The sequence below is a fragment of the Malaclemys terrapin genome, chromosome 1, assembly GCF_027887155.1.
Source record: "Malaclemys terrapin pileata isolate rMalTer1 chromosome 1, rMalTer1.hap1, whole genome shotgun sequence".
Lineage (NCBI taxonomy): Eukaryota > Metazoa > Chordata > Testudines > Emydidae > Malaclemys > Malaclemys terrapin.
This window is the reverse complement of record NC_071505.1, coordinates 355,713,960-355,740,226: the sequence shown is the minus strand read 5'-3', so window position 1 is coordinate 355,740,226 and position 26,267 is coordinate 355,713,960. Positions and strand designations below refer to the sequence as shown.

The 26,267-nt window shown below is 59.6% G+C and overlaps 1 protein-coding gene across 1 annotated transcript; it reads left to right on the top strand.

Annotated features, from left to right (window-relative positions):
- The first annotated feature begins 2,264 nt into the window (after positions 1 to 2,264).
- On the top strand, positions 2,265 to 26,166 carry TPP1 (tripeptidyl peptidase 1). The gene is made up of 13 exons (XM_054016112.1): positions 2,265 to 2,319; positions 4,021 to 4,107; positions 4,441 to 4,580; positions 4,902 to 5,052; positions 17,290 to 17,411; positions 18,247 to 18,440; positions 18,726 to 18,924; positions 22,776 to 22,964; positions 23,158 to 23,230; positions 24,156 to 24,276; positions 24,863 to 25,021; positions 25,109 to 25,246; positions 25,538 to 26,166. The coding sequence occupies exons 1-13, from the start codon at positions 2,309 to 2,311 to the stop codon at positions 25,676 to 25,678; spliced, it is 1,725 nt and encodes a 574-aa protein (XP_053872087.1). The 5' UTR covers positions 2,265 to 2,308; the 3' UTR covers positions 25,679 to 26,166.
- The last annotated feature ends 101 nt before the right edge of the window (positions 26,167 to 26,267 follow it).

Below are 26,267 nucleotides of genomic sequence, written 5' to 3'. Positions count from 1 at the left end.
AGGGAGCTGGGCAGAAGTGCTGACTGTGGGGTGGGCTTTTGGCTCCCAGCTCTGGCAATGCCCCTCAATCCAGCCGCCAAAGCCCTGTCTGCGATCCCAATTGCCTGCTCCACCATCACCGGGATGGTTCAGTATCCGCTGCTTCCTGTTCTGGCCCCAGAGCCGGATGCCCACATCTCGCCCCTTCAGCAGCTGCTGCTCCGGCCCAGGGTGTTGCTGGTGCCACGGCTCCGACAGGGGAGTGCCGAGAGGGCAGCTGGGTGTGGTGAGCAGGTGGTTTCCCATCACTCGGCTCTTCCAGATTTTGGATTCTGCTCTGGCAGACCCGGAGCAGCCAGGGTCACAGCTCAGCAGTACCACTAGCCATTCCCCTCCCCTGCTCATTGCTCCTCCCCCCCACCCCCCACCCCGCCTGTAGCCTCTGATCCACTCGCTAGAAGAGCTGTAACATTGCTAAGGCCCGATGCTTTCTAGGGAACTGCCCCCTCCTTCCAGCAGCGTCACCTCTGGGAAGCCTGGTTTTCACTCTCTTGCTGATCTCCCTTGGGACCTGGTGCTAGCTGGGTCCTGGGTGTAGGGCAACCCAGAGCGTCTATCTGGCAGACCTGGCTGGGCATGCCCCCCCGCCCCGAGTGTCTCTCGGCCAGGCACAGCCTGGCACAGCCCCCCATCCTCAGCAACCCCGCAGGCTCTGCACTCCCCAGACTGTCTCTCCCCCAAAGCCCTGGCTGGGTGCCGCCCCACCCACAGGAGTGCAGCAGCAGCTGCAGCGTCTCACAGCCAGAGACCAGGGCTGTTTGGGTTACTGCTAGAACAGCTCCGTAAATATTTATCCCGGGAACCAGTGGTGGGCAGCTCTCCCCACCCGCCACCTCATCCCGCAGGCATCTGCAGGGGGGTCCAGCCGGGCGCCATACTCCAGTGGGGCCGGGGGCTCTGCATGCTGGCAGCTGGGCCCTAAGGAACAGGGCCAGACCCCCCGTGACTCAGCCTCTGCTGACGGCCCAGCTAAGACAGGCTATGGAGGGGGGCTGGGGGGGACATGAGGTCGGGGCTCTCCCAGCTGGAGCAAAAGCAGAGCTCAGAGTTGACATGGAGCCCCTGCAGCCTAGCCCCCCCAGCCCATGCAAGGCATCTATCGACTGCTGCCAGGCCCAGCACTTTCCCACACAGCCTAGTCCGCCCCTCCAGCGCCCTGCACCCTCCTCCTGGCCCTGCTCTAACCACTAGACACCCCATCCCCCGGCCCTGGGATAGAACCCAGGAGTCCTGCCTCCCAGCCCCCCTGCTCTAACCACTAAACATCTCCCCCCCACCCAGAATGGAACCCAGGAGTCCTAGCTCCCAGTCCCCCTGCTCTAACCACTAGACTCGCCCCCCCAGCATGGAACCCAGGAGTCCTGGCTCCCAGCCCTCTCCCATGTTCTGACCACTTGACCTTCAGTAAGGTCAGCTCCAGTTCCCTGGAGATATGAAGGAAAGGGGGGTGCAAGGGCAGGCACACTCCAAACTCTCTCCCTGCCCCCATCTGCCACCCACACTGCTCCTGCACCCTGCCCCACATCCCAATCCCCTCTCCCGACCCCTGCTCCACCACCGAGCAGGAGTTTGCAGCCTGCCTCCAATATAACAGATCCGGTAGCCAGGAGGAGATGGGAGAGATGGGGAAACAGGGCTGGGGGTGGGGATGTGGGAGGGGAGGAGAGAGAACAGTAATGGAGGAGGGGGCACAGTGATGGGGCGGGGCAGAGATGAGAGGGGCAGGGAGGGGGAAGGGGTCTAGGTGAGAGCCCAGTGCCCTCTGCTGGGGGCCGCCCTGAGGAGAGGTCTGGGGAGGGGGCACGGAGCCCTAACCCTGGATCGCCTGGGAACCCCCCGGCCCAGACCCTGGGGAGGGGCTGACGATTCTGCCCCCACCCTGGGGCCAGCGCCCCCAACTGAGCCCGAGTGCCCCTCCCAAGGGGGCGGCTTTGCCCCCCTCCCCCAGCCCGCCGTGCCCGGGCACTGTCCGGTGGAGGCGGCTCCTGCGCCGCGGGGCTCCGAGTCCCAGCAGCGCCGCACGCCAGGGGCCGTTCACTCTGAAACCCAACGACGGCCCCGCCCCCGCCCCCGCCCCCGCCGGCTCGCGGGCCCCGCCGGTGTCGCTGACCCGGTTGCTGGGGCCGGACTCGCGGCCCCCACGTGTCCCCGCCCTGGCTCGGGCCTCTTGTCATGTGACCCCAGCAGCCGCTTCGTCACGTGGTTTCATCGGATCATGTGACCGATTCTGCACCTGACCCAGAGTCGGGCTGGGGGCGGACGGGACGGGATGGAGGCGCGGTAACGGGGGGGGGTCTCCCGGGAGGGGAAAGGAGCTGCCGGGCAGTGCGGGGGGGGGTCTCCCGGCAGGGGGAGGGGGCAGGGGCTGCCGGGCAGTGCGGGGGGGGGGGTCTCCCGGCAGGGGGAGGGGGAAGGAGCTGCCGGGCTGTGGGGGGGTTTCCCGGCAGGGGAAGGGGGCAGGGGCTGCCGGGCAGTGCGGGGGCGGGGGTCTCCCGGCGGGGGAGGGGGAAGGAGCTGCCGGGCAGTGCGGGGGGGGGTCTCCCGGCGGGGGAGGGGGAAGGAGCTGCCGGGCAGTGCGGGAGGGGGGGTCTCCCGGCAGGGGGAGGGGGAAGGGGGAGGAGCTGCCGGGCAGTGCGGGGGGGGGTGTCTCCCGGCGGGGGAGGGGGAAGGAGCTGCCGGACAGTGCGGGGGGGGGGGGGTCTCCCGGCGGGGGAGGGGGAAGGAGCTGCCGGGCAGTGCGGGGGGGGTCTCCCGGCGGGGGAGGGGGAAGGAGCTGCCGGGCAGTGCGGGAGGGGGGGTCTCCCGGCAGGGGGAGGGGGAAGGGGGAGGAGCTGCCGGGCAGTGCGGGAGGGGGGGTCTCCCGGCAGGGGGAGGGGGCAGGAGCTGCCGGGCAGTGCGGGGGGGGGGTCTCCCGGCAGGGGGAGGGGGAAGGAGCTGCCGGGCTGTGGGGGGGTTTCCCGGCAGGGGAAGGGGGCAGGGGCTGCCGGGCAGTGCGGGGGCGGGGGTCTCCCGGCGGGGGAGGGGGAAGGAGCTGCCGGGCAGTGCGGGGGGGGGTCTCCCGGCGGGGGAGGGGGAAGGAGCTGCCGGGCAGTGCGGGAGGGGGGGTCTCCCGGCAGGGGGAGGGGGAAGGGGGAGGAGCTGCCGGGCAGTGCGGGAGGGGGGGTCTCCCGGCAGGGGGAGGGGGCAGGAGCTGCCGGGCAGTGCGGGGGTGGGGTCTCCCGGCAGGGGGAGGGGGAAGGAGCTGCCGGGCTGTGGGGGGGTTTCCCGGCAGGGGAAGGGGGCAGGGGCTGCCGGGCAGTGCGGGGGCGGGGGTCTCCCGGCGGGGGAGGGGGAAGGAGCTGCCAGGCAGTGCGGGGGGGGGTCTCCCGGCGGGGGAGGGGGAAGGAGCTGCCGGGCAGTGCGGGAGGGGGGGTCTCCCGGCAGGGGGAGGGGGAAGGGGGAGGAGCTGCCGGGCAGTGCGGGAGGGGGGGTCTCCCGGCAGGGGGAGGGGGCAGGAGCTGCCGGGCAGTGCGGGGGGGGGGGTCTCCCGGCAGGGGGAGGGGGAAGGAGCTGCCGGGCTGTGGGGGGGTTTCCCGGCAGGGGAAGGGGGCAGGGGCTGCCGGGCAGTGCGGGGGCGGGGGTCTCCCGGCGGGGGAGGGGGAAGGAGCTGCCGGGCAGTGTAGGAGGGGGGGTTTCCCGGCAGGGGAAGGGGGCAGGAGCTGCCGGGCAGTGCGGGGGGTCTCCTGGCAGGGGGAGGGGGAAGGAGCTGCCAGGCAATGGGGGGGGGTCTCCCCTGCAGGGGAAGGGGGAAGGAGCTGCTGGGCTGTGGTGGGGGGTCGCCGGGCAGTGGGGCGGGGGGGGTGGTCTCCTGGCAGGGGAAGGGAGAAGGAGCTGCCAGGCAATGGGGGGGGTCTCCCCTGCAGGGGAAGGAGCTGCTGGGCACTGGGGGGGGGGGTCTACCTGCTCAAGCTCTGATGCTGTCTGCTGTGCTTTCGGTGGCAGGTTCCTGCTGGCGGTCGCTGTGAGTCTCGCGGGCTGGTGGCGCTCCTTAGCGCTGGGCTGGGCCCCAGAGCAGGACCAGAGTCTCCGGTAAGTGCTGCCCCGTGGGTGGGGACTAAGCACCTAGTGCTGGGTTCTGCTCTGCCTGAAGGCCACCCCTCCCGCCCTCCCTTTCTCTCGCCCATGCACCTGGAACGTCCTGTCGGGCAGAGTCCTGGCTCCGGGGTGTGTGGATCTCCCAGTGTAACTGTGAGTTTCCCCCCACCCTCCCAGAGGTGTATTTGGGGGGCCCCCACAACACATACTAAAAAGTGAATGGGGGCCCCCTTGAGCGGCTCTGCTTATGCCTATCGCCGGCTCTGTTCATGCTGTTTGGGCCCCACTCCGTCCAAGTGGATCACCGCAGCACCCTCTTCCCCTCAGGGTCCCTGCTGAATGGAGGCACCTGGGCCCGGTCGCTCCCTTGGATGAGCTTGTGTTGACCTTTGCCCTCAGGCAGCAGAACGTGGAGCATCTGGTGAAGCTGGTGGGAAGAGTCTCAGACCCTGATTCACCTCAGTATGGTAACTGCCCTGGAGAGAGCGGGGACTGAGGGGGATCTTCCAGAGGGCCTTGGGGCTGTTCACGCAGCTGCCCACTGCTTTACCACCACCACCCGGGGAGTGCATCTCTGCCCAGCCAGTGTAGTTGCTTCTGAGCGCAGGTGCTGTGAAGAGCAGAATCTGACAACATGGAGGGAAACGTGGTGTGTTGGGAGTCCAAGAGTACAAATATGGAGATGTTTCCCTGGGGCATGGGGAGTGCTGGACTCTTCCAAGAGAGAGCTGCCTTACTGTCCTCCTGGGTGGGGGCCAACTAGCTGTCACCTCTGCCCTGTGCTGCAGGAAAGTACCTGTCACTGGAGGAGCTGCGCACACTCGTCCAGCCATCTCTCCTCACGCTCAGCACTGTGCACAAGTGGTTGGGGGCCTACGGCATCAAGGGCTGCAAGACCATTAGCACCTTGGACTTCCTAGAGTGCGTGATGCCAGCCAGGTGAGTCCCTTGGCCGGGGGGCCTGGCTGGGCTTGCCTCATTAAATTCAGTGGGTCTTTATTGGCCACACAAGTTGTGTCGGCACTGCCTGGGTGGAAGGAGAAGCCAGGCCCCTGTAGTCTGTGTCGGGACAGGGATGTAACCCCTGCATAGGGTCCCATGCTGTGTGCTGGTTGAGCCCTGCCCAAGTAGCGGGGGCTGCATGGCATTGGGCCTTCTCTGCGTCAATCATGGGGCTGGATTGTTCGGGGGAATTGCTGCCTCATGTTTCCAGTAGGGCTACCATACGTCCGGATTCCTCCGGACATGTCCAGCTTTTCGCTCTTTAAATAGCTGTCCGGGGGGGATTTCTAAAAATGTCCGGGATTTCCCCCCGGTCGGCTATTTATCGAACGAAAAGCGGCTGACAGGGCGGCCGAGCGCCGCTCGCATTGGGGTCTCGGCAGCCAAAGCCCGTTCCCGGCTCCCCCCATCCCCTGCAGCCTTAGCACGCCGCCCGGCAGCGGGGCGGGGCTGTGCACCTGTGAGGGAACGCGGCGGCGGGGCTGGCAGCTGCGACCAGAGCCCCTCCCCTGCTTCCCCCCTCCTCCACAGCACGCCGCTCGGCAGCGCTCGGGTGGGGCGCTCCTTGGGGCACGGAGCCAGACACCTGCTCTAAGCCAAGCGGCACGGTAACGGGGCCGGGGAGTTGCAGAAGAGGGACAGTCAGGGACAGGGAGCAGGGGGTTTAGATGGGTCGGGAGTTCTGGGGGGGTTGTCGGGGGCAGGGGTGTGGAGAGGGGTCGAGGCAGGCAGGGAGCAGAGGGGGTTGGATGGGTCGGGAATTCTGGGGGTCCTATCAGGGGGCGGGGAGCAGTTGGATAGGGCATGGGAGTCCCGGGGGTCTGTCTGGGGGCGGGGGTGTGGATAAGGGTCGGGGCAGTCAGGGGACAGGTAGGGTCCTAGGGGGGCAGTTAGGGTGGGGGGTTCTCAGGAGGGGGCAGTCAGGGGACAAGAAGCAGGGAGGCTTAGATAGGGGGTGGGGTCCTAGGGGGCAGTTAGTAGCAGGGGTCCCAGCAGGGGGCAGTCAGGGGACAAGGAGTAGGGGGGGTTGGGGGTTCTGAGGGGGGCAGTCTGGGGGTGGGAAGTGGGAGGGAGTGGATGGGGGCGGGGCAGGGTGAAGGCGGGGCTAGAGTGGGGCTCCCCCGCTCCCCCCGCAAGTGTCCTCTTTTTTGATTGTGGAAATATGGTAACCCTAGTTTCCGGTGTTGGCCAAGAAGTGCCCACAGGTCTCAAGTGTCACAGAGTTTAAGACCAGAAAGGACCACCAAATCCTCCAGTCTGATCTCCTGCATATCGCAGGCCACCGCCGCTCTATCCTCGCAGTCTGCCTTGTGGTCACTCACAAGCCTAAAATAATGCTGCTGAACATACGTTTCCAGGCATGTTGTTTGGTCCATCGCATGTCACCAAGGATTTAGGATTTTACAGATCCTTGGCATTCTGTTAACCAGGCTGATGGTGATTATGAAAACACTTTTGTAAATTCACAACATTGTTTCATCAAAGCACTTGGTGTAAGGTCTGGTCCATGTAGATTTAACTGGTCTGATGTACATCCGTATGTAACTGGTGGTATGTTGTTCCAAAGCACTCTCACTCTGTTAGGTAGCTCTTAACAACACAACCGTGCAGTGCATTTGTTAGTGGCTTGGTTTCTCTTCCCAGTGTCACACAGTACTTCCCAGTTGTCTTATTAGCTCCTGATACATAAACCACAATTTTCCCCATCTGTACACAATTAGCTATCCCTGGGTCATTGTGCACATTACTCCAGCAATCCAGTATTAATGTGACCACTTTTCTATGAAATTTGTTGCCTGCTTCCACCCTCAAGCCATCAGTAACAACATCTGATAGTTCCCCTTCTATCTGCTTGCGATTGAGTAGTTTGTAGCCTGACCTTCGGCAGCTGATCACAGAGTGAAAAGTTGGATGCTCAGTGTGACGAAATGGGGATTTTCCCTTGTTATGTTGTATGTGAGCCTATGTGAGTCTTACTGTTTCGCATGAATGCTGTGTGCCTCAGTTTCCCTGTGTATTGCACCAATGTCTAGGTGGTGGGAATAACGGGGTGTGACTTTTGCGGAGGCTGCTCCAGTTGCCTGTACCAATGCTATGACTGCCCCTTCGTAACCTCAGACCCAGGAAGGTGGAAGCTGTGTAAGCTTCTTGCCCTGGAGACAGTCTGCTCACAGAGAGGAGGCTCCCCCAGAGTCCTGCCTGGCTTCGTAGGGAGCAGCTCCAGAGCATCGCCCGGGGACCCCGTGACTCAGTAACAGAAAAAGGAATATTACAATGGTAAAAAAATTGTGTAATTTTCATGTCTGTCTTTTGTTTCCGTTCTGGAGTTGTTTTTGCTACAAACATAGCCATTTGTGGTTGAAAAACTGTGGAACTTCCTCCTAGTTGTCTTTGGCTGACCGAGATCTGGCTTCCTTTTGATGTACTTTGCAATGGCAATGCGGTATACCTAAAGCCACAGTTGCCAAAGTGAACTGCAATGAATGTCTAGGGTGGAGGGGCACTAGTGCCCAGATTTCTCTGGTTAGGGAAAGCATGGTCAAAGAGACTGACGTATATTACCTGGCATTGGGAAAATATGGAACTTCTGTGCCTTTGGCTAAAGTGCATTTGGAGTGGGAAGCTCTGTAGAGTAGCTTAAAAGTTGGGGAGTTGGATTGTATTCCAATGGAAATGCTGGTAGGAAATGATATTTTGAACATGTCCAAATAGTCATGCTGGGTCAGACCAATGGTCCATCTTCCGCAGTGGCCAGTGCCAGATGCATGAGAGGGAATGAACAGAACAGGGCAACTTATCAAGTGATCCATCCCCTGTTGTCCAGTCTCCTCTTCTGGCAGTCAGAGGTTTAGGGACACCCAGAGCATGAGGTTGTGTCCCTGCCATATTGACTAATAGCCATTAACTGACCTATCCTCCATGAATTCATCTAATTCTTATTTGAACCCAGTTCTACTTTGGCCTTCCCAATATCCCTTGACAATGAGTTGCACAGATTGACTGTGCGTTGTGTGAAAATGTACTTCCTTAAGTTTGTTTTAAGCCTGCTGCCTATTAATTTCATTGGGTGACCCCTGGTTTTCGTGTTATATGAAGAGGTAAATAACACTTCCTTGTTCACTTTCTCCACACCAGTCATGATTTTATAGACCCCTATTGTATTCCCCCCTCAGTCTTCTCTTTTCTAAGCTGAACAGTCCCTGTCTTTTTAATCTGTTTCCATATGGAAGTTGTTCCATATGCCTAATCATTTTTGTTGCCCTTCTCTGTAGCGTTTCCAATTATTTCCAATACTCCAAGGAATATTGGTATGTAATCCCCAAAGGGAATGGTAAAGACAACTACTGAGGGGGAGGGGTGGGCACTTCCAACTCAGCAGAAAGAAGCAGTATGTTTTTCAGGCTGACACCAGTTGTATAGCAGAGGAAAAGAGCATGCCCTTTGGGGGGAGGAGCTAACCTCTGTGACTGCCCAGTTGTTAGCTGCCAGCATCTTGCAGATGAGCAGAGGGCAGACAGTGCTCTGGAAAGCACAAAGAGACGCATTCTAGAGCAGTGGTCTTCAAACTGCGGGTCGCGACCCAGTACTAGGTTGCGGAATGTAAGTCACTGGGTCGCGGTGGCTTTGGTCAGCACCACTAACCGGGCCGTTGAGTCCCGTCGGAGGTGCTTCCCAGCCAAGGCAGGCTAGTCCCTACCTGACACCACGCTGCATCCCGGAAGCGGCCAGCAGCAGGTCTGGCTCCTAGGCGGGGGCCATGGGCTGTGCAGGCTGCCCCTGACTTGAGGAGAGATGAAAGAGGCTAGGACTCTTCAGCTTGGAAAAGAGCAGACTAAGGGGGGATATGATAGAGGTATATAAAATCATGAGTGATGTGGAGAAAGTGGATAAGGAAAAGTTATTTACTTATTGTGACGAACTGGGCCTGTTCTTACTGTGGTCTGTGAATGCTGACAGGGGGGTGTGGCTAGGACAGTCTGCATTGGGGGATGGGAGACTGACCGGAGAATACCTGAGCGTGTAACATGAGAACCCAGGAAGGGGTTGGAGGCCAGGTGACACCTTGGCCCGGGAAACTGAACAAAGGCTGTGGGAGGGGTCGCTAAAGGCAGAGTGCTGGAAGCGGGCTGGAGAGATGGCTGGGAGGCAGAGATTGCTCTGACCCCCCCCAAAGGGGGGTGGGCTGGGATGCCCTGGGACCCCAAGCTGGACCTAACTGAGGGGGGGCCCTGTTGTCTGTGCCTGCAAGACCTGTCTTGGACTGTGTTCCTGTCATCCAAATAAACCTTCTGCTTTACTGGCTGGCTGAGAGTCATGGTGAATCGCAGGAGGCCGGGGGTGCAGGGCCCTGAGTCCCCCAATACTCGGTGACAACTGGTGGCAGCGGCGGGATCTACTGCACCCCGTGGACGGCGCTTCCTGCAGTAAGTGACTGGGGAGCAGTAAAGCGAAGGGGGATTGACGGGGACCAGGCGTGCTGAAGAGTGAGAGAGAGACGGTTATTACCCCTGGGAGTGTGTGACCAGCGAGAAGGACTTTTGCAGTAACAGGGTCCCCCGGGGGGATCGCAGCGAGTGGTCCCAGGGGCGGAGGAGTCTGCAGCTCGACCCTGGCAGAGAGGTGGTGACCTCGAGAAGGGCTGGCACACTAGGGGGCCCCCTGGGAACTGTGGCGAGCTGTGAGCACACAGGCCGGTGAGTGGCCAGCAGGAAGATGTATGCCAAGCGGCTTAAGAGCGACCTGGTGGAGCTGTGCAAGCAGAGGGGGCTGCGCAGTGGGAGGCTCACCAAAGAACAGCTCATTGCCCGGCTGGAGGCGGAAGATCGCGCGAATGAACTGATCCCTGTGTCTCAGGAAAGCAGCCTGGCAAATGCAGCGCAGGCACCAGTGTCTGTCCCAGCTGGGAGTGGTCAGACGGCTGCTGAGGGCTTCCTGAGACCCCTCCTTCCTCTGCCTAGGGGAAGGGTGGGGAGGAGCCCAGCAAATACCGAAGGCGCCGTGGCCCCCCCCGGCCAGCAGGGGGCCCTCCCGGCGAAGCCCGCCGGCCAGCAGAGGATCCTCCCGGCGACGTTCGGCATCCATGGAGCGGAATTGGCTGGAATGGGAGAAAGAGTAGGGTTACCATACGTCCTCTTTTTCCCGGACATGTCCGGCTTTTCGGCAGTCAAACCCCCGTCCGGGGGGAATTGCCAAAAAGCCGAACATGTCCGGGAAAATGGCGGCTCTGTTTAAGAGCCGGGCTGCCTGAACGCTACCGGCTTCGGGCAGCCCCGTGCCTGCAGACCCTGCGCCGCCGGAGCCCGGGAAGGGAAGTGCCCGGCTGGGGGCGCAGGGTCTGGAGGCACGGGGCTGCCCGAAGCCGGTAGCGCTCGGGCAGCCCGGTTCTTAAACAGAGCCTCCAGCGGCTGGGGCTCTGTGTAACTGACACTGTGTCAGTTACACACAGCCCCGGCGGCTGGAGGCTCCAGCCGCCCCTGCTCTATTTAAGAGCCGGGCTGCCCAAGCGCTACCGGCTTCGGGCAGCCCCGTGCCTGCAGACCCTGCGCCCCCAGCCGGGCACTTCCCGTCCCGGGCTCCGGCGGCGCAGGGTCTCCAGGCACGGGGCTGCCCGAAGCCGGTAGCTCTGGGGCAGCCCGGCTCTTAAACAGAGCCTCCAGCGGCTGGGGCTCTGTGTAACTGACACTGTGTGTGGAGACCCTGCGCCGCCGGAGCCCGGGAGGGGAAGTGCCCGGCTGGGGGCGCAGGATCTGGAGGCACGGGGCTGCCCGAAGCCGGTAGCGCTCGGGCAGCCCGGCTCTTAAACAGAGCGGGGGCGGCTGGAGCCTCCAGCCCCCGGGGCTCTGTGTAACTGATCCAGTGTCAGTTACACAGAGCCAAAGAGGAGCAAAGCCTCCAGCCCCCTGGGTTGTGTGTAACTGACACAGAGGCTCTGTTTAAGAACCGGGCTGCCCGAGAGCTACCGGCTTCAGGCAGCCCCCTTGCCTCCGGACCCTGCGCCGCCAGCCAGGCACTTCCCCTCCCGGGCTCCGGAGGCACGGGGGCTGCCCGAAGCCGGTAGCGCTGGGGCAGCCCGGCTCTTAGAGCCTAAGAGGAGCAGAGCCTCCAGCTGCGGGGGCTCTGCTCCTCTTCGGCTCTGTGTAACTTATACAGTGTAAGTTACGCAGAGCCGCCGGAGCCCCGGAGGGGAAGTGCCCGGCTGGGGGCGCAGGGTCCGGAGGCATAGGGGCTGCCCAAAGCCAGAGCGCTACCAGCTTCACGGTTTGCTGGGCAGCCTCCAGACCCTGCGCGCTGGGGCTCCAGCTGCGCTGGGGAAGCGCCGGCCGGGGGCGCAGGGTCTGGGGGCTGCCCGGCAAACCGTGAAGCTGGTAGCACTGGGGCAGCCCTTTCCCCCTGGCTGGGAGTGGGAGGGAGGAGGGGGCGGAGTTAGGGTGGGGGAAGGGGCGGAGTTGGGGTGGGGCTAGGGATGGGGAAATGGGCGGGGCCATGGCCCGTGGAGGGTCCTCTTTTTTTATTTATGAGATATGGTAACCCTAAGAAAGAGCTAAAACTGAGAGAGCTGGAGGATCGTGAACAAGAGAGACAGCATGAAGAGAGACAGAGACAGCATGAAGAGAGACAACGTCAGCATGAACGGGAGGAGAAAGAGAGACAGAGACAGCATGAAGAGAGACAGCGTCAGCATGAACTGGAACTGGCAAGACTGAAGGGCAGCGAACCCCCGGCTGCGGTGAGTGAGGGGGGACCCAGGACTGCACGGAGCTTTGATAAGTGCATCCTGGCCCCACACAAGGAGGGGGAGGACATGGATGACTTCCTGGAGGCCTTTGAGACGGCCTGCAAGCTGCACCGGGTTGATCCCGCGGACAGACTCCGGGTCCTTACCCCCTTACTGGACCCCAAAGCCGTGGCATTGTACCGCCAACTGGAAGAGGCAGAGAAAGGGGACTACGAACTATTCAAAAAGGCCCTGCTACGTGAGTTTGGGCTGACTCCTGAGATGTACCGGGAAAGGTTCCGGAGTCAGGATAAAACCCCTGAGATCTCATATCTGCAACTAGCCGTCCGCATGGAAGGATACGCCAGCAAGTGGGCTGATAGGGCCCAGACGAAGGAGGACCTGGTCAAACTGCTGGTACTGGAGCAACTGTATGAGTGGTGCCCATCTGACCTGAGGCTGTGGTTGGTGGACAGAAAGCCAGAGAACCCGCGACATGCAGGCCGGCTGGCCGATGAGTTTGTAAAGAGCCGGTCAGGAGATAACAGGGAGGAGTCCCAAAGGAACAGTCCCACCACAACGCAGAGAGAGAGTCACCATGGGACCTCCCCGTGGGAAAATACAGGAAAACCCCATCAAAGGGGAACATCCGGCGTCAGGACCATCCGACCCACTCGGGGGTACCCATGGGACATGGGCTGCTACCACTGTGGCCAAAAAGGCCACATACGGGCCCAGTGCCCCAGGCTCAGGGACAGACTGAGCAGACCGAACCCACAGAGGGTTGACTGGGTAGAGACCCAGCCCGGCGAGAGGCAGCATTCCCAGGGAATGGGGGCTGGCAGAGTACCACCTGCTAAGGAGGGAGGAGAGCTCCAGGCCAGCTCCTCTAGGGGGCTGGATGCTCCAGACTCAGGGTTTTTGGTTTATACGGTGGGCGCGGGGCTGTCCCTCCGGAGAGAGTACCTTGTTCCCCTGGAGGTGGATGGGAGAAAGGTCAATGGATACTGGGATACGGGCGCCGAGGTGACGCTGGCCCGGCCCGAGGTGGTGGCCCCAGATCAGGTGGTGCCCAACACCTACCTGACCCTGACGGGGGTGGGCGGAACACCAGTCAAAGTGCCCGTGGCAAGGGTACACCTGAAGTGGGGGGCCAAGGAGGGCCCCAAGGATGTGGGGGTACACCTGTATTTGCCCACTGAGGTATTGATGGGGGGGGACCTGGAGAACTGGCCAAGCAACCCCCAGAGGGCACTGGTTGTGACCCGCAGTCAGAGCCGGCGAGGGGCACTGCGCCCTGGCCTTGGGGGGGGTGCCTTGCCTGAGGCGCAGGACCCTAACCTGGTGGGGAGGGAACGCCCAGGGACACGGCTCAGGGAGGCTGCAGCTTCGGACCCAGCGGGCGAGAAAGAGCAGGTGGCCATCCCTGTCCCAGCTGCTGAGTTCCAGGCCGAGTTACAGAGAGATCCCTCCTTGCGGAAGATAAGGGACCTGGCCGACCTCAATGCGGTACAGACCATGGGACGAGGTGGCCGGAAAAGGTTCCTGTGGGAGAAGGGGTTCCTGTACCGAGAATGGGCTCCCCCAGGGAAAATGGAGTCAGGGGGGATCAGGAGGCAGCTGGTGGTACCCCAGAAGTATCGCCGCCAGCTGCTGTGCCGGGCCCATGACATTCCTCTCTCAGGGCACCAGGGAGCCTGGCTTACCCAGCAGAGGCTGCTACGGAGTTTTTACTGGCCTGGGGTCTTTGTTACTGTCCGACAGTACTGCGGATCCTGTGACCCCTGTCAGAGGGGGAGGAAGGCCTGGGACAAGGGGAAAACAGCTTTAGGACCCTTGCCCAGCATAAGGGATCCTTTCCGGAGGGTGGCCAAGGTTAAAAGGGCGGCTCTAAACCAAGAAAGCCCAAAGCACAGACCTCCAGACTGGAGCGCTGGGAGAAGACCACAGCCCAGTTGGAACCCCAGAGGTATGGGGGTGGGAAAAGGGCACAGGCCGCATAAACCTTCCCACATGCGAACTGCGAGGGCCATCAAGCACCCCCGACCTAAGGGGGGGCGTGAAACTGGAGGGGCCTGGTGTAATTCTCACCGAGGGATGCGGGGGCATCCATGGGAACGGGGGTAGGTTCGAACTTCCCCGGGTCACTAGCTAAAGTGACCCTGCTCAGTTCGGTCTCGAAGGGGGGAGATGTGACGAACTGGGACTGTTCTTACTGTGGTCTGTGAATGCTGACGGGTGTGTGGCTAGGACAGTCTGCATTGGGGGATGGGAGACTGACTGGAGAATACTTGAGCATGTAACTTTACTGGCTGGCTGAGAGTCATGGTGAATCGCAGGAGGCCGGGGGTGCAGGGCCCTGAGTCCCCCAATACTCGGTGACACTTATTCCCATAATACAAGAACTAGGGGTCATCAAATGAAATTAATAGGCAGCAGGTTTAAAACAAATAAAAGGAAGTTCTTCTTCACGCAGTGCACAGTCAACTTGTGGAACTCCTTACCTGAGGAGGTTGTGAAGGCTAGGACTATAACAGCGTTTAAAAGAGAACTGGATAAATTCATGGTGGTTAAGTCCATTAATGGCTGTTAGCCAGGATGAGTAAGGAATGGTGTCCCTAGCCTCTGTCTGTCAGAGGGTGGGGATGGATGTCAGGAGAGAGATCACTTGATCATTGCCTGTTGGGTTCACTCTCTCTGGGGCACCTGGCATTGGCCACTGTCGGTAGACAGGATACTGGGCTGGATGGACCTTTGGTCTGACCCGGTACAGCCTTTCTTATGTTCTTATGAGCACTGGCTCCGCACTCCCCATTGGCCGGTTTCCAGCCAATAGAACTTGGGGGAGCGGTGCCTTCGGGCGAGAGCTGCGCGGAGCCGCTGGCACAGTTCCGCATAGTAGCCGGACCTGCTGCTGGCTGCTTCCGGGGCGCAGCGCGGTCTGCGGTGCCAGGACAGGCAGGACATGTGCCTCTGCACCCCTGCTGTGACACTGACCAGGAGCTGCCTGAGGTAAGCCCGTGCCCAAGCCCTGAACCACCCCTGCCCAGAGCCCCTCCCACACCCCAAACCTCTCAGCCCCAGCCTAGATCCCTGATCCCCTCCTGCACCCCAACCCTCTTCCCCAGCCCTGATCCCCTCCCGCACCCCAAACACCTCATCCCCAGCCCAGAGCCCTGACCCCCTCCCGCACCCCAACCCTCTTCCCCAGCCCTGAGCCCCTCCCATACCCCAAACCCCTCATCCCCAGCTCCGTTGGGTGGCAGTATCAACAATTTTCTTCAACTGGGTTGCCAGAAATAAAGTTTGAAAACCACTGTCCTAGAGCAGCAGCGCCCAAAAGTCAGTCACAACGCCCAGGAGGGGTCACTCCATCAGGAGATGGGACCTCGGCAATCCTGAGTGTGTGGAAAACACCATTTTATACAATGGCATCCTCTGCACAGTGTGCCCTCAGATGCACCGTACATGTGCGAGGTCACGCTTTGCGGAAGCTGCCATTTTGAAATGGCGTCCTCCATGCTGTGTGAGGTCACGGGAAGCAATATATGTGGAAATGGAGTCATGCAAGGAAATGTTTGGGAACCACTGTCCTAGAGGGGGCATCAGTGAGGGGAAACGGAGAAAGGGTTTTGAAGATTAAGTATGTACAGGAAAGTACATACAGGTTTGTGCAGGTCGCTGTGCTGTGAGCAGGCACTGGTGGCCGGGCTCTGAGCCAAAGCTGCAGAGCACAGACGTATCCAGGGTTCCCGGGCAGGTGGTGACACATTACTGCCGGCAGGAGACTGGCTCTGCCACAGGCCGTGTGAGGTGCCCAGTGCCTGACACCCACGCAACACCTGTCAGGGCAGGTCTAGCTCAGTGGCTGTGACCCAGGGGGTACACAGAGCTCTTCCAGTGGGTACATCCACTCATCTAGGTAGCTGCCTAGTTTTACAACAGGCTACATAAAAAGCACTAACGAAGTCAGTACAAACTAACATTTCATACAGACAATGACTTGTTTATACTGATCTATACGCTGTTCACTGACATGGAAGTACAAGATTTATCTTCCAGTTGATTTATTTTATAATTACATGTGTGACGTTGCACTCCATATGTTTTATGGAAATATGCTTATGAGTGTGAATATGATGTAATGGGAATATGCTTTATGCAAAAGGTCTCTTGTAAGGTATCATAACAAAGGTTGTAACCTACTGAATATATTCCTCCTATTTGTATGTATGTATCATTCTTGTATCTGAAGCTAGAAATATGAAGTATAACTCTGAGGTCCTATTGTAATTATGCAAAGTGTGGGCCATTAATGATGGTTTAGAATCTTGATAAAAAGAACAGGAGTACTTGTGGCACCTTAGAGACTAACAAGTCTAACAAGACTAACAAGTACTCCTGTTCTTTTTGCGGATACAGACTAACACGGCTGCTACTGTGAAACCTGTTAGAATCTTGATGGCTCCCATTGACTAGGACAATTGGTTGTAAATGGCTCTGTTTACTTAGAAACCTTCCTGTGTACCTCGCTGGGCTGACAGCCAACTGACCCCCTCCTAGCCCCCCCCCCAAGCGCTGCGCCTCTCGCGGAGGTGGAGTTATCAAGTCGGTCTAGGGGGCGACTTCCCTCAGCTGGATCACCATTGTGGTGTAGACACTTACAGTTAGGTCAAGATCAGCTGCCTTACTGCCCTAACTCTGTAGTGTAGACCAGGCCTGAGAGACAGCGGCCTCCAATTCCCTGCTCTCCTCCTCCATCTCTGCTCATGACATCAGCCGCTCTCAGAGCACTGAGCTAAGGGGAGGCGACCCAGCGTGTGGTGAGACAGAACCTTTGCTTTTCAGTTCACTTAGCTTGTTATTAAGTTAGGGGTGAGCTTGCGCTTTGCTCCTTTATTTTCGTTTTGTGACAGTCCTGAGCATCATCCCTTGAAATCACTTAAAATCTGGCTCTCTGTAGTTATAAAACAATAAGACACGTTTATTCTTAACCAGTCTGTCTGGATTGCGTGTGTGGGAAGCTCTGTTTGGGATAGCAGGGCTGGTGTGTATCTCATTCTCCTGTGAAAGGACGGACCTGCCACATGCTTGTATTGTTCAGCACGTTTCTGGGAGACGAGGCTGGGGCTAGGAATTTGCTGATGTCTCCCTGTACGTAGTCCATGAGTGACCGGTCAGAGTGCTCCGGTGTGTAGCGGGGAGTGAATGAACATGCTGATAGCTGTGAGCAGGCCAGGAGCTCCAGGTTTGAGAATTATGGGGACACGGCTGTTCAGGGGTCCAGCACGTACCCTGGGGAATGTCACAGTGCACAGGGTGTGAGCGGGGCCATGCCTGCGGGAGGGCAGTGCAGAGAGGGGCAGGCCTGCCTGAGTTCCAGCAGCCCCGGGGACGGAGCGGGAAACTGGTCCCCCTCTACCCCAGGCTGATGGGTGGCGTTTGATTCTCTCTTGCAGCACAGCGGAGCGCCTCCTGCCAGGAGCCCAGTTCCATCGCTACGAGAGTGGCCAGCGCAGCGCTGTGCGCTCCCCTGTCCCCTACACCCTCCGTGAGGACCTGGCTGAACACATTGACTTTGGTATGAGCTGGCCCGGGCTGGGGGGAAGAGCTGCATGTTCCCGGCGCTGTGGAGACCTGGAGAGCTCTCTCAGGTTCACCTGGTGTGTGAGATGGGCTAACCCAAGCACCTGCTGCTCCTGCTGGCTCCTGCGAGTCCTCAGCCACTCCACTCTCCTTCGTGGCTGGGCAGGCCCCTCCTACTCGCAGACATGGTACCAGTGTTCCTAGGCCTGTCCCGGGGTCCCTACTCTGCAGATGGGGAAACAGGCCACGCGTTATTAACTAGTGCTAGCCAAGCCTGATGCTCCCACCCCACCAAGGGAAGTGAAGGATATGGGGTGATGTTACCTGCCACTATCATGCAGCCACCTCTGGGGTGGGAAGCAGCAGCTGCTCAACAATGACACAAGAGCACTACGGAGCGTTTTGGGATAGGAGGTGAAGGGTAATCTTGGCTCCTCCCTGCAGGGAGGCAGGGAAGAGATTTGGTTGTGTGGGTATGCTGATTCTGGGGTGCCGCTGGGGAGCTTTAAGATGTGAACTCTGGGAGCATCTTATACCCAATGTGAAGGGTGAGTTCCCCCTGCTGCACACTCAGAGCTCCCTGCAGCATAGAGGCACTGGGGCCACACTGACCCCAAGGGGAGAGCGCCATCCGGGGGCCATCTCTCATCCGCACACAGGCCAGCCCAGCCCTGCTCGGGCGGAGGTCTGGGGGGCTCCCAGCTCAGAGTGAATGAGCTTTCCCTGCTCCCTTGCAGACCAGAAAGGAGGAGGGGCTAGAACAGAGCCCCCCACCCCACTGGAGACAGAGGCCCTAACCCTACCTCCTCTGCTTTCTCCTTGGCATCCAGTGGGTGGCCTGCACCGGTTCCCTGCGGAAAGGAAGGTGGTGACCAGAGCCTCGGGGAAGGAGGAGGCGATGGCACGGTACCAGCAGAGGGCAGCTTTCCATCTGGGTGTGACGCCCTCTGTCATCCGCAAGAGATACAACCTGACGGACGGGGACATCGGGGCATTGCCCAATAACAGCCAGGCCTGTGCCCAGGTAACTGTGGTGACATCCCTCCGTGACAATAGCCATGCTTCCGCCCAGGTAACCATGGTTACACACACACCCCATAACAGTGGCCCAGCCTGTGCCCCAGGACCCACGGGAACCCCCCCTGTTGATAGCAGTGGCCAGGCCTGTGTGGAGGCACCAAAGCCGGCTCAGGGACAGCCAGTGGGGATCCCAGCGGGGGGTGCCTATGTCTGGGTCTGGGGGCCCAGGGGAGGGACGGTGCTCTGGGTAGGGTGAGGAATGTCACAGCCTCCCTGCCTGTCCCCCCAGTTCCTGGAGCAGTATTTCCACCCGGCTGACCTGGCAGAGTTCATGAAGCTCTTCGCAAGCAGCTTTGGGCACCGCTCCCGGGTCGACCAGGTGGTCGGGCACCAAGAGCTGGGCAAGGCGGGGCTCGAGGCCAGCCTGGATGTGGAGTACATCATGAGCACAGGTGCCAACATCTCCACCTGGGTCTTCAGTAATGCAGGTACCGGCCCCACCCCCGACACGGGCCTGCGGCCCCTCCCCCCCATGCAGGTACCAACCTCACCCCTGACACGGACTTCCCTGTGTGCCTCCCCTCACGTCTCCCCTCCTCCCCCACAGGTACCGACCCCACCCCCAACACAGGCCTGCGCCCCCCCCCCTTGCCCCTCACGCAGGTACCGACCCCACCCCCGACACAGGCCTCCCTGTGTGCCCCCCCAATATGGGCCTGCCCGTGTGCCTTCCCTGATGCCCATGCAGCTGGTATCCCCACCCCCAGTGTGGGCCTACTCCTGTGCCACCCTCCCTGACCCCACCCCCAATGTGGGCCTGCCCCTCGGCCCCCCCGACCTTTCTCCCCACGCAGCTGGTATCCGCACCCCTGACATGGGCCGGCCCCTCTGCCACCCCCAACCCCCTCCTCCACGCTGCTGGTATCCTCTTCCTCTGCCAGCATCTCCACCCGAAGCAATTTCCATAAAATCTCCCCCCCGTTTCCTCCCAGCTGGAGGCAGCTGGCCCCATCTCTCTGGTGCCCCAAGGGGCGACTGAGCTCTGTGCTCTTTGAGTCTGTCACGCGGGTAAAGGGGAACCAGATGACATAATTTATTTATGTTGCAAAAGGCTTTTGCCAGGGTCACCCCTAAGTCACTGGGGGTAAGAGGCAAAGTTCTGCCCGGGGTAGGGTGACCAGATGTCCCGATTTTTATAGGGACAGTCCTGATTTTTGGGTCTTTTTCTTATATAGGCTCCTATTACCCCCCCACCCCCGTCCCGATTTTTCACACTTGCTGTCTGGTCACCCTAGCCCGGGGTCAGAACTGGCCAGGAGACAGAAAGCGAAGAGTTGGGTTAAATTCTCTCCACAGCAGGGGCTGAAGGTTCTGGACTAGCGCCCATCTTGGGTGATGTATTTATTAGTGCTCAGGAAAGTGGGAGAGAAGAAGATGGGGAGTCAGGAGCAGAGGGGACTGTGGAACTTCAGAGAGATCAAACCCAGCCAGGGGAATGGGCAGCACCACCGCAGATGAAATCCCATTTCAAATGCACAGTAATGCGCGAGGGGGGAGGGGTGTGTGTGTATACTCCTACCCCTTACAGGGTCCAAATTAACCCCTTCAGCTCAGGGAAGGGACCTGGGCTCATTGTAGACAGTGCAATGGAGACCTCTGCTCGATGCCCAGGTTTGGACAAATAAACAAGGTGTAGGTGTTCCGCTGCATAGGAGCGGAGAGAACTATGCAGAGACTATTCTGCTGCCTTGGTATGAGGCAGCTGTGTGGCCTCATGTGGACATGGCAGGACTGGCCCCATCTCATCCGGGCTGGTGCAGAACTCAAGGGACTCAGAGGAAGGTGAAAATCTCCAGATTATAAAACCAGAGGGGCTGTTGAGATCCTCCTGTCTGACCTAAACCAGGCAAGAGAACGGCTTTCACTCCTGTTTAACTAGAGCAGATCTTCTAGACAGCCAGACCTCAGTCCTGAGTTAAGAACAGCCAGGGATGGAGAATCCACCACAGTCCTTGGAATTTGTTCCACTAGTTTATTATCCTCACTGCGTTTTTCTTATTTCTGGTGTAAATTTCTTGCTTCAACTTCCAGCCACTGGTTCTTTTTGTCCATTTCTCTCTAGACTAAAAAGTCCATTATGACAATGCTGTTCCGTCTGTAGGTGCTGATAGACGGTGATCAAGTCAGCCCGTAACCTTCTCTCTGACTCATCTACGCAGCGAGCTGTTGCACGGCACGCCAGGGTGTGACTCTGCAGCGTACCAGCTTACCGTGTGGCCCCTGCTACCATGCACTGGAAGTTCTGTCCTGCACTTCGATGGACAGGAAAGCGCACTGGGAACTTGTACTTTGCTGTAGCAGGGTCCACGTGGCAAATGAGTGTGCGGTAGATTCGCACCCAGGCTTGATGGCACTAACTCGCCGCTTAGACCAGCCCTTTGTTAATGATCTCAGTTACTATAAGGCAGGTTTTTCAATCTTTACATCATTCTTTTGGCTCATCTCTGAACCCTGCACCACTTCTCAACGTCCATGTGGATTTGTGGGCAGCAGAACTGGGCACAGGGTTCCAGCAGCAGTCGCACCAGTGCCAAATACAGCAGTAAAATAACCTTCCTGCTGCTCCTTGAGATTCCCCTGTTTATAAATCCAAGGATCGCATTAGCCCTGTTGGCTACAGCATCGCACTGGGAGCGCGTGTTCAGCTGATTGTCCAACATGACCTCAACTCCTTTACAGAGACACTGCAGCCTGGGCTGGAGCCTGCAGCCTGGGCTGGAGCCCGCAGCCTGTAAGAATGGTCTGCACTCTTTGTTCCTACAAGTATACCTTTGGCCAGATTAAAATGCATATTGTTTGTTGGCACCCAGTTTACCAAGCAGTCCAAATCACTTTGTAGTTTTTTACAGGGGCGCTGGAACAATTTGTATAGTGGGGATGCTGAGAGCCATTGAACCAAATTGTAAACCTTGCATATAATGGAAACCACTTCAAGCCAGGGGGTGCTGCTGCACCCCTAGTTCTGGTACCAATGGGTTTTTTACCACTGTTCTTTTTATTTACCCCTCCCCCAATCTTTGTGTCATCCACGAACTTTGTCTGCACTGTTGTTGTAGCCGTGTGGCTCCCAGGATACTAGAGAGACAAGATGGGTGAGCGTACGTTTTATTGGTGAAAGAGACAGAAGACCTGAAGCAGAGCTCGGTGTACTTTGAAAGCTCGTCTCTTTCACCAACAGATGTTGGTCCAATAGAAAATGTCACCTTGCCCACCTCGTCTAGCTACAAATTTTATCAGTAACAATTTTTTTCTTTCCAGGTCTTTGATACAAATGTGAAATAGTGTAGGGCCAATAACTGATTCCTGCAGGTCCCGACTAGAAATGTACCTGCTTGATAATTCCTATCTTAAATTACATGTTGAGACATGGCAGTTAGCCAGTTTTTAATCAGTTGAATGTGTGCCTTGTTAATTTTATCTTTCTAGGTTTTTTTTTAATCAAAATGTCATGTGGTACCAAATCAAATGCCTGACAAATCTAATGATATTACATCAACACTATTCCCTTTATCAACCAAACGCATATCTCATAGAAAAAAAAAATCATTTGACAAGTTCTAATTTCCATAAGCCGACGTTGATTGGTAATAATTGTTATCCTCCTTTAATTCTTTATTAATCGAGTCCTGTATCGGCCACTCCATTATCTTACTCAAGGTCACTGGCAGACCTGTCATTTCCCTGGTTGTCGCATTTACAGTCTCTTTGAATATTGGCACAACGTGAGCTTTCTTCCAGTCCTGTGGATCTTCCCCAGTGCTCCAGAACTGATTGAAAATGAACATGAGTGGTTCAGGGAGCTCCCTGGCCAGCTCTTTTTCTCTCTCTTGGGTGCAAGAGAGATTGAAACCACTGGGAGAAGTGAAACGAATGAGAAGTGACATGAGAATAGTCTATCACTACTGATTGGTCAAGAGAAGGGGCGATTGGGGGCTTTTGTTTTCCCTGTCTCTCAGCACGGGGACAATCAGTGACATGGAAGGGAAATACTTTTTCATGGTATATGTAATTAGCCTGCGGAACTCACTGCCACAGGATGCCTCTGAGGCCAAGGACTTAGCCAGACTCAAAGAGGGACTGGCCATTCTCTGGCTGCAGTGAGTGTAGCGAGTAACAGTTCTGGCAGGGATATTCTAGCATCTCTATTCGTGCCCAGGATGAGACCTGGGGGCTAGGATTGTTCCTGCACTGCTTTCCCTCTCCTGGGCCTTCTCTGCTCTGCCCCATGGGGATGGAGGCTCCGGATGGGGGCTGATCCCTTCTCTGCTGCCCCTTGCAGGGAGGCATGAGAGCCAGGAGCCCTTCCTGGCCTGGCTGCTGCTGCTCAGTAACATGTCCTCGGTGCCCTGGGTGCACTCGGTGAGCTACGGGGATGATGAGGACAGCCTGTCCCGGGCCTACATGGAGCGCGTCAACGTGGAGTTCATGAAGGCTGCTGCGCGGGGCTTGACTGTGCTCTTCGCCTCAGGTACATGCAGCCTGCCAGCACCTCTTGCCCTGGGCTGCCTTCCTCCCTGGGAACGCGTGGATCGTGCTGGGACCCAGGAGTCCCCCTGGTCCCTCCCTGCAGCACTGGGGTGGGGAGATGGGTGCTTGGCCCCTGGCCCCAACAAGGGTCCATGCCTCACGGGCCAGGCTGATCCCGTACTCCTGCCTTGCAGGTGATGCTGGAGCTGGCTGCAGAAAGCTTGCTGGAGGGAGCCACACTTTCCGGCCCAGCTTCCCAGCCTCCAGGTAACGGGGGGGGTGGCGGGGGGTGGGGAGAGAAGGGCTGGGAAGTCTCCGGCAGACAATGCTGTAACCCTGGCCAAGCAGCTGGGGGGCGGCACAGTTACAGCTCCTGGCCCTGCTCTGCCCTGGGCTGAGTGTTCCTGGCATAGCCCCAGCCGGGAGGTTTGGGGCTGCTGGGGCAGAGATGCACCTGTTGGGGAGCAACAACACAGACAAGATGGGAGGGTGAGAGCAGGGGAGGTAGCGAGAGAAGGTTGGACGGGGGCAGGCCGGGTGGGGGAAAGCTGGCGGGGCAGGTAGGACAGTGCAGGCTGGGCAGGGGAAGGCTGGATGGGGGGAGGCCAGGTGGGGAAGGCTGGAGGGGCAGGCGGTGTGGGAAGGCTGGAGGTGAAGGCAGGCTGGGTGGGGAAGGCTGGTGGGGTGGGTGGGACAGGGCAGGCCTGGAGGGGAAGGCCAGTTGGGGGCAGGTGGGACGGAGGAAGGCTGGGCGGGAAAGGCTGGAGGGGCGGGCGGCGTGGGAAGGCTGGAGGTGAAGGCAGGCTGGGCGGGGAGGGCAGGTGGGGTGGGTGGGACAGGGCAGGGTGGGTGGGGGCATGTCTGGAGGGGAAGGCCAGTCGGGGGCAGGCAGGACAGGGGAAGGCTGGAGGGGAATGTCTGGCAGGGGCAGGTGGGGCAGGGCAGGCAGCAGGGTTCCCCAGGGAATGGAAAGGGGCTTAAAGACCTATGCAGAAGAACCAAGAACTGGGGGCCTGAGGGAGCCCTGAGAACTGCCAGCTCTAGGGGGCAGTGGGGCCTGGAAAGCCAGAGAAGTGGGGGCTTCTGGCCCCCCAATGTATTAGTCTCTCCGTTAGTGGGAGCTGCTGGCCCCCCAATGAGAAGTTGTCTCTGGTGGCCTGGCCAGTGCAGCTCCCCCCACCTGTCCCCACAGCCCCTATGTGACCACAGTGGGTGGCACAGCCTTTAAGAACCCCTTCCGAGTGACCTGGGAGGTGACGGACTATATCAGTGGTGGGGGCTTCAGCAACGTCTTCCCTATGCCCGACTACCAGGTGCGTGGGGCTGGGACAGAGGTGTGGGACATGCAGCGCAGTGGCTGGCAGGTTGGGGGAGTGGGTGAGGGGATGGGGTGGGGGGAAGGGGCAGGATGGTGGCTGGGGGGTGGGTGAGGGGAAGGGGTGGGGCAAAGAGGTAGAATGGCGACTGGGGGGAGGATGTTGGGGCAGGGGGAAGGGGTTGGGGGAAGGGGCAGGATGGCGGCTGGGGGAGTGGGTGAGGGGCAGGGGGAAGGGGTGGGGCAAAGAGGCAGGATGGGGGGAGGGGCAGGGGGAAGGGGCAGGATGGCAGCTGGGGGGGTGGGTGAGGGGCAGGGAGGAAGGGGCAGGATGGGGGGTGGGGCGAAGGGGCAGGATGGTGGCTGGGGGGTGGGTGGGGGGCAGGGAGGAAGGGGCAGGATGGTGGGTGAGGGGCGGGAGGAAGGGGCAGGATGGTGGGTGAGGGGCAGGGGAAAGGGGCAGGATGGTGGGTGAGGGGCAGGGGGAAGGGGCAGGATGGTGGGTGGGGTGAAGGGGAAGGGGAGGGGCAAAGGGGTAGGGCCCAGTTGCGAGGTTTCCCTCCCCATCTGACTGTCTCTTCCAGGCTGCGGCTGTCAGGAATTTCTTGCACTCAGCCCCAAAGCTGCCACCCCTCTCCTACTACAACAGCAGCGGCCGTGCCTACCCTGACCTGGCTGCCCTCTCTGACAACTACTGGGTGGTGACCAACCGCATCCCCCTGCCCTGGGTGTCTGGGACATCGGTAAGGAGCAGCCCTAGGTTGGGCCATGGGCTCTGAGCCCCCCAATGTCCCAAGGGCCCTGACACACCTTTCTTCCTCCCCCTCCAGGCCTCCACCCCCGTGGTAGGGGGCATTATGGCCCTGATCAACGACCGCCGTTTGCAGAAAGGTCTGCCGCCTCTGGGCTTCCTGAACCCGGCGCTCTACAAACTGCAGGAGAAGGGACCTACTGATGCCCTCTATGACGTGAGTGGGGCTGAGGGGTGAAGTGTCAGCAGCAGGGGAGAACCCAGGCCTGGGGGCTGGAGAGACGAGTCCTGTCTAAGGGTGGAGGGAGACGTTTGTCCTGGATCCAGGGGTTGGGGCGACCTGCCTGGGGCTTTTCCAGCTCCAGCCTTGGAGTGTCCTGTAGCTGGAACTCCCGCTCTGTGGGGCAGTGATTCCCCATCCCCCTGCACCTGGCTTGGTGCTTGTCTGCATGCAGTCGGGGCACTTAGCGGCTGCAGTGTGCACTTACTGAGCTCTCTGACTCCCCAGGTCACCCAGGGCTGCCACCTGTCGTGTCTGGATGCAGCAGTGGAAGGGCAGGGGTTCTGTGCTGGCCCCTCCTGGGACCCCGTCTCAGGCTGGGGCACCCCCAACTTCCCACAGCTCCTGAAAGCTCTGCTCACCCCGTGATGCCGGCAGCAGGAGGAAAGGGCTGGGGCTAGAGAGGAGTACGCAGCAGGCTAAACCACAGGACCACCTCCGTTCTCGCCCCCTCCCTACTACCACCTCTAACCTGAGATGGGGCCCCTTCCTCCGAGCTGTAGGACCAAGGGGCCGGTCACTGCTGCTCCTGCTGGGCAGGGCCCAAAGGCCCCTTTACCTTACTGAGCAGGCAGCGATTCAGGGCCTCCTGGAAAGAAACGGCTCAAGCTTCCCCCTACCTCGCGCTCAGGCCTGCTAGTGCCTCCCTCCAGTTCTCTTAGGCGCTGCTACTCTGCAGGCCGGTGTGGCAGCTGAGCTGTGCATGCCCCTGCCTGGCCCCAGGCCCCCAGGAGGGGTGACAGGGTGGGAGCTGCTTTGGGGGAGTCCTATGCAGGGAGGGGAGATGCTCTCACATGAACTTTCCTCGGGGAGAAGGCTCACCCTGGCCCCCACTGGCAATAAAGGTGTTGGCTCCAGAGTGTGTCTGGTGGTGCAGGGGGGTGGAGGGATGGGCTGGGCTGGCTGGGGGGTTGGGTGAATAAAACCCGGTGGCTGCTGTTTGCTGCTTCATGGACAT

Coding starts and splice junctions, on each gene's coding strand:
- TPP1 (XM_054016112.1), top strand. Junction 5,053..17,289: donor GAGTGCGTGATGCCAGCCAG/GTGAGTCCCTTG, acceptor TCTCTCTTGCAG/CACAGCGGAGCGCCTCCTGC. Junction 18,925..22,775: donor CTGGGTCTTCAGTAATGCAG/GTACCGGCCCCA, acceptor TGCCCCTTGCAG/GGAGGCATGAGAGCCAGGAG.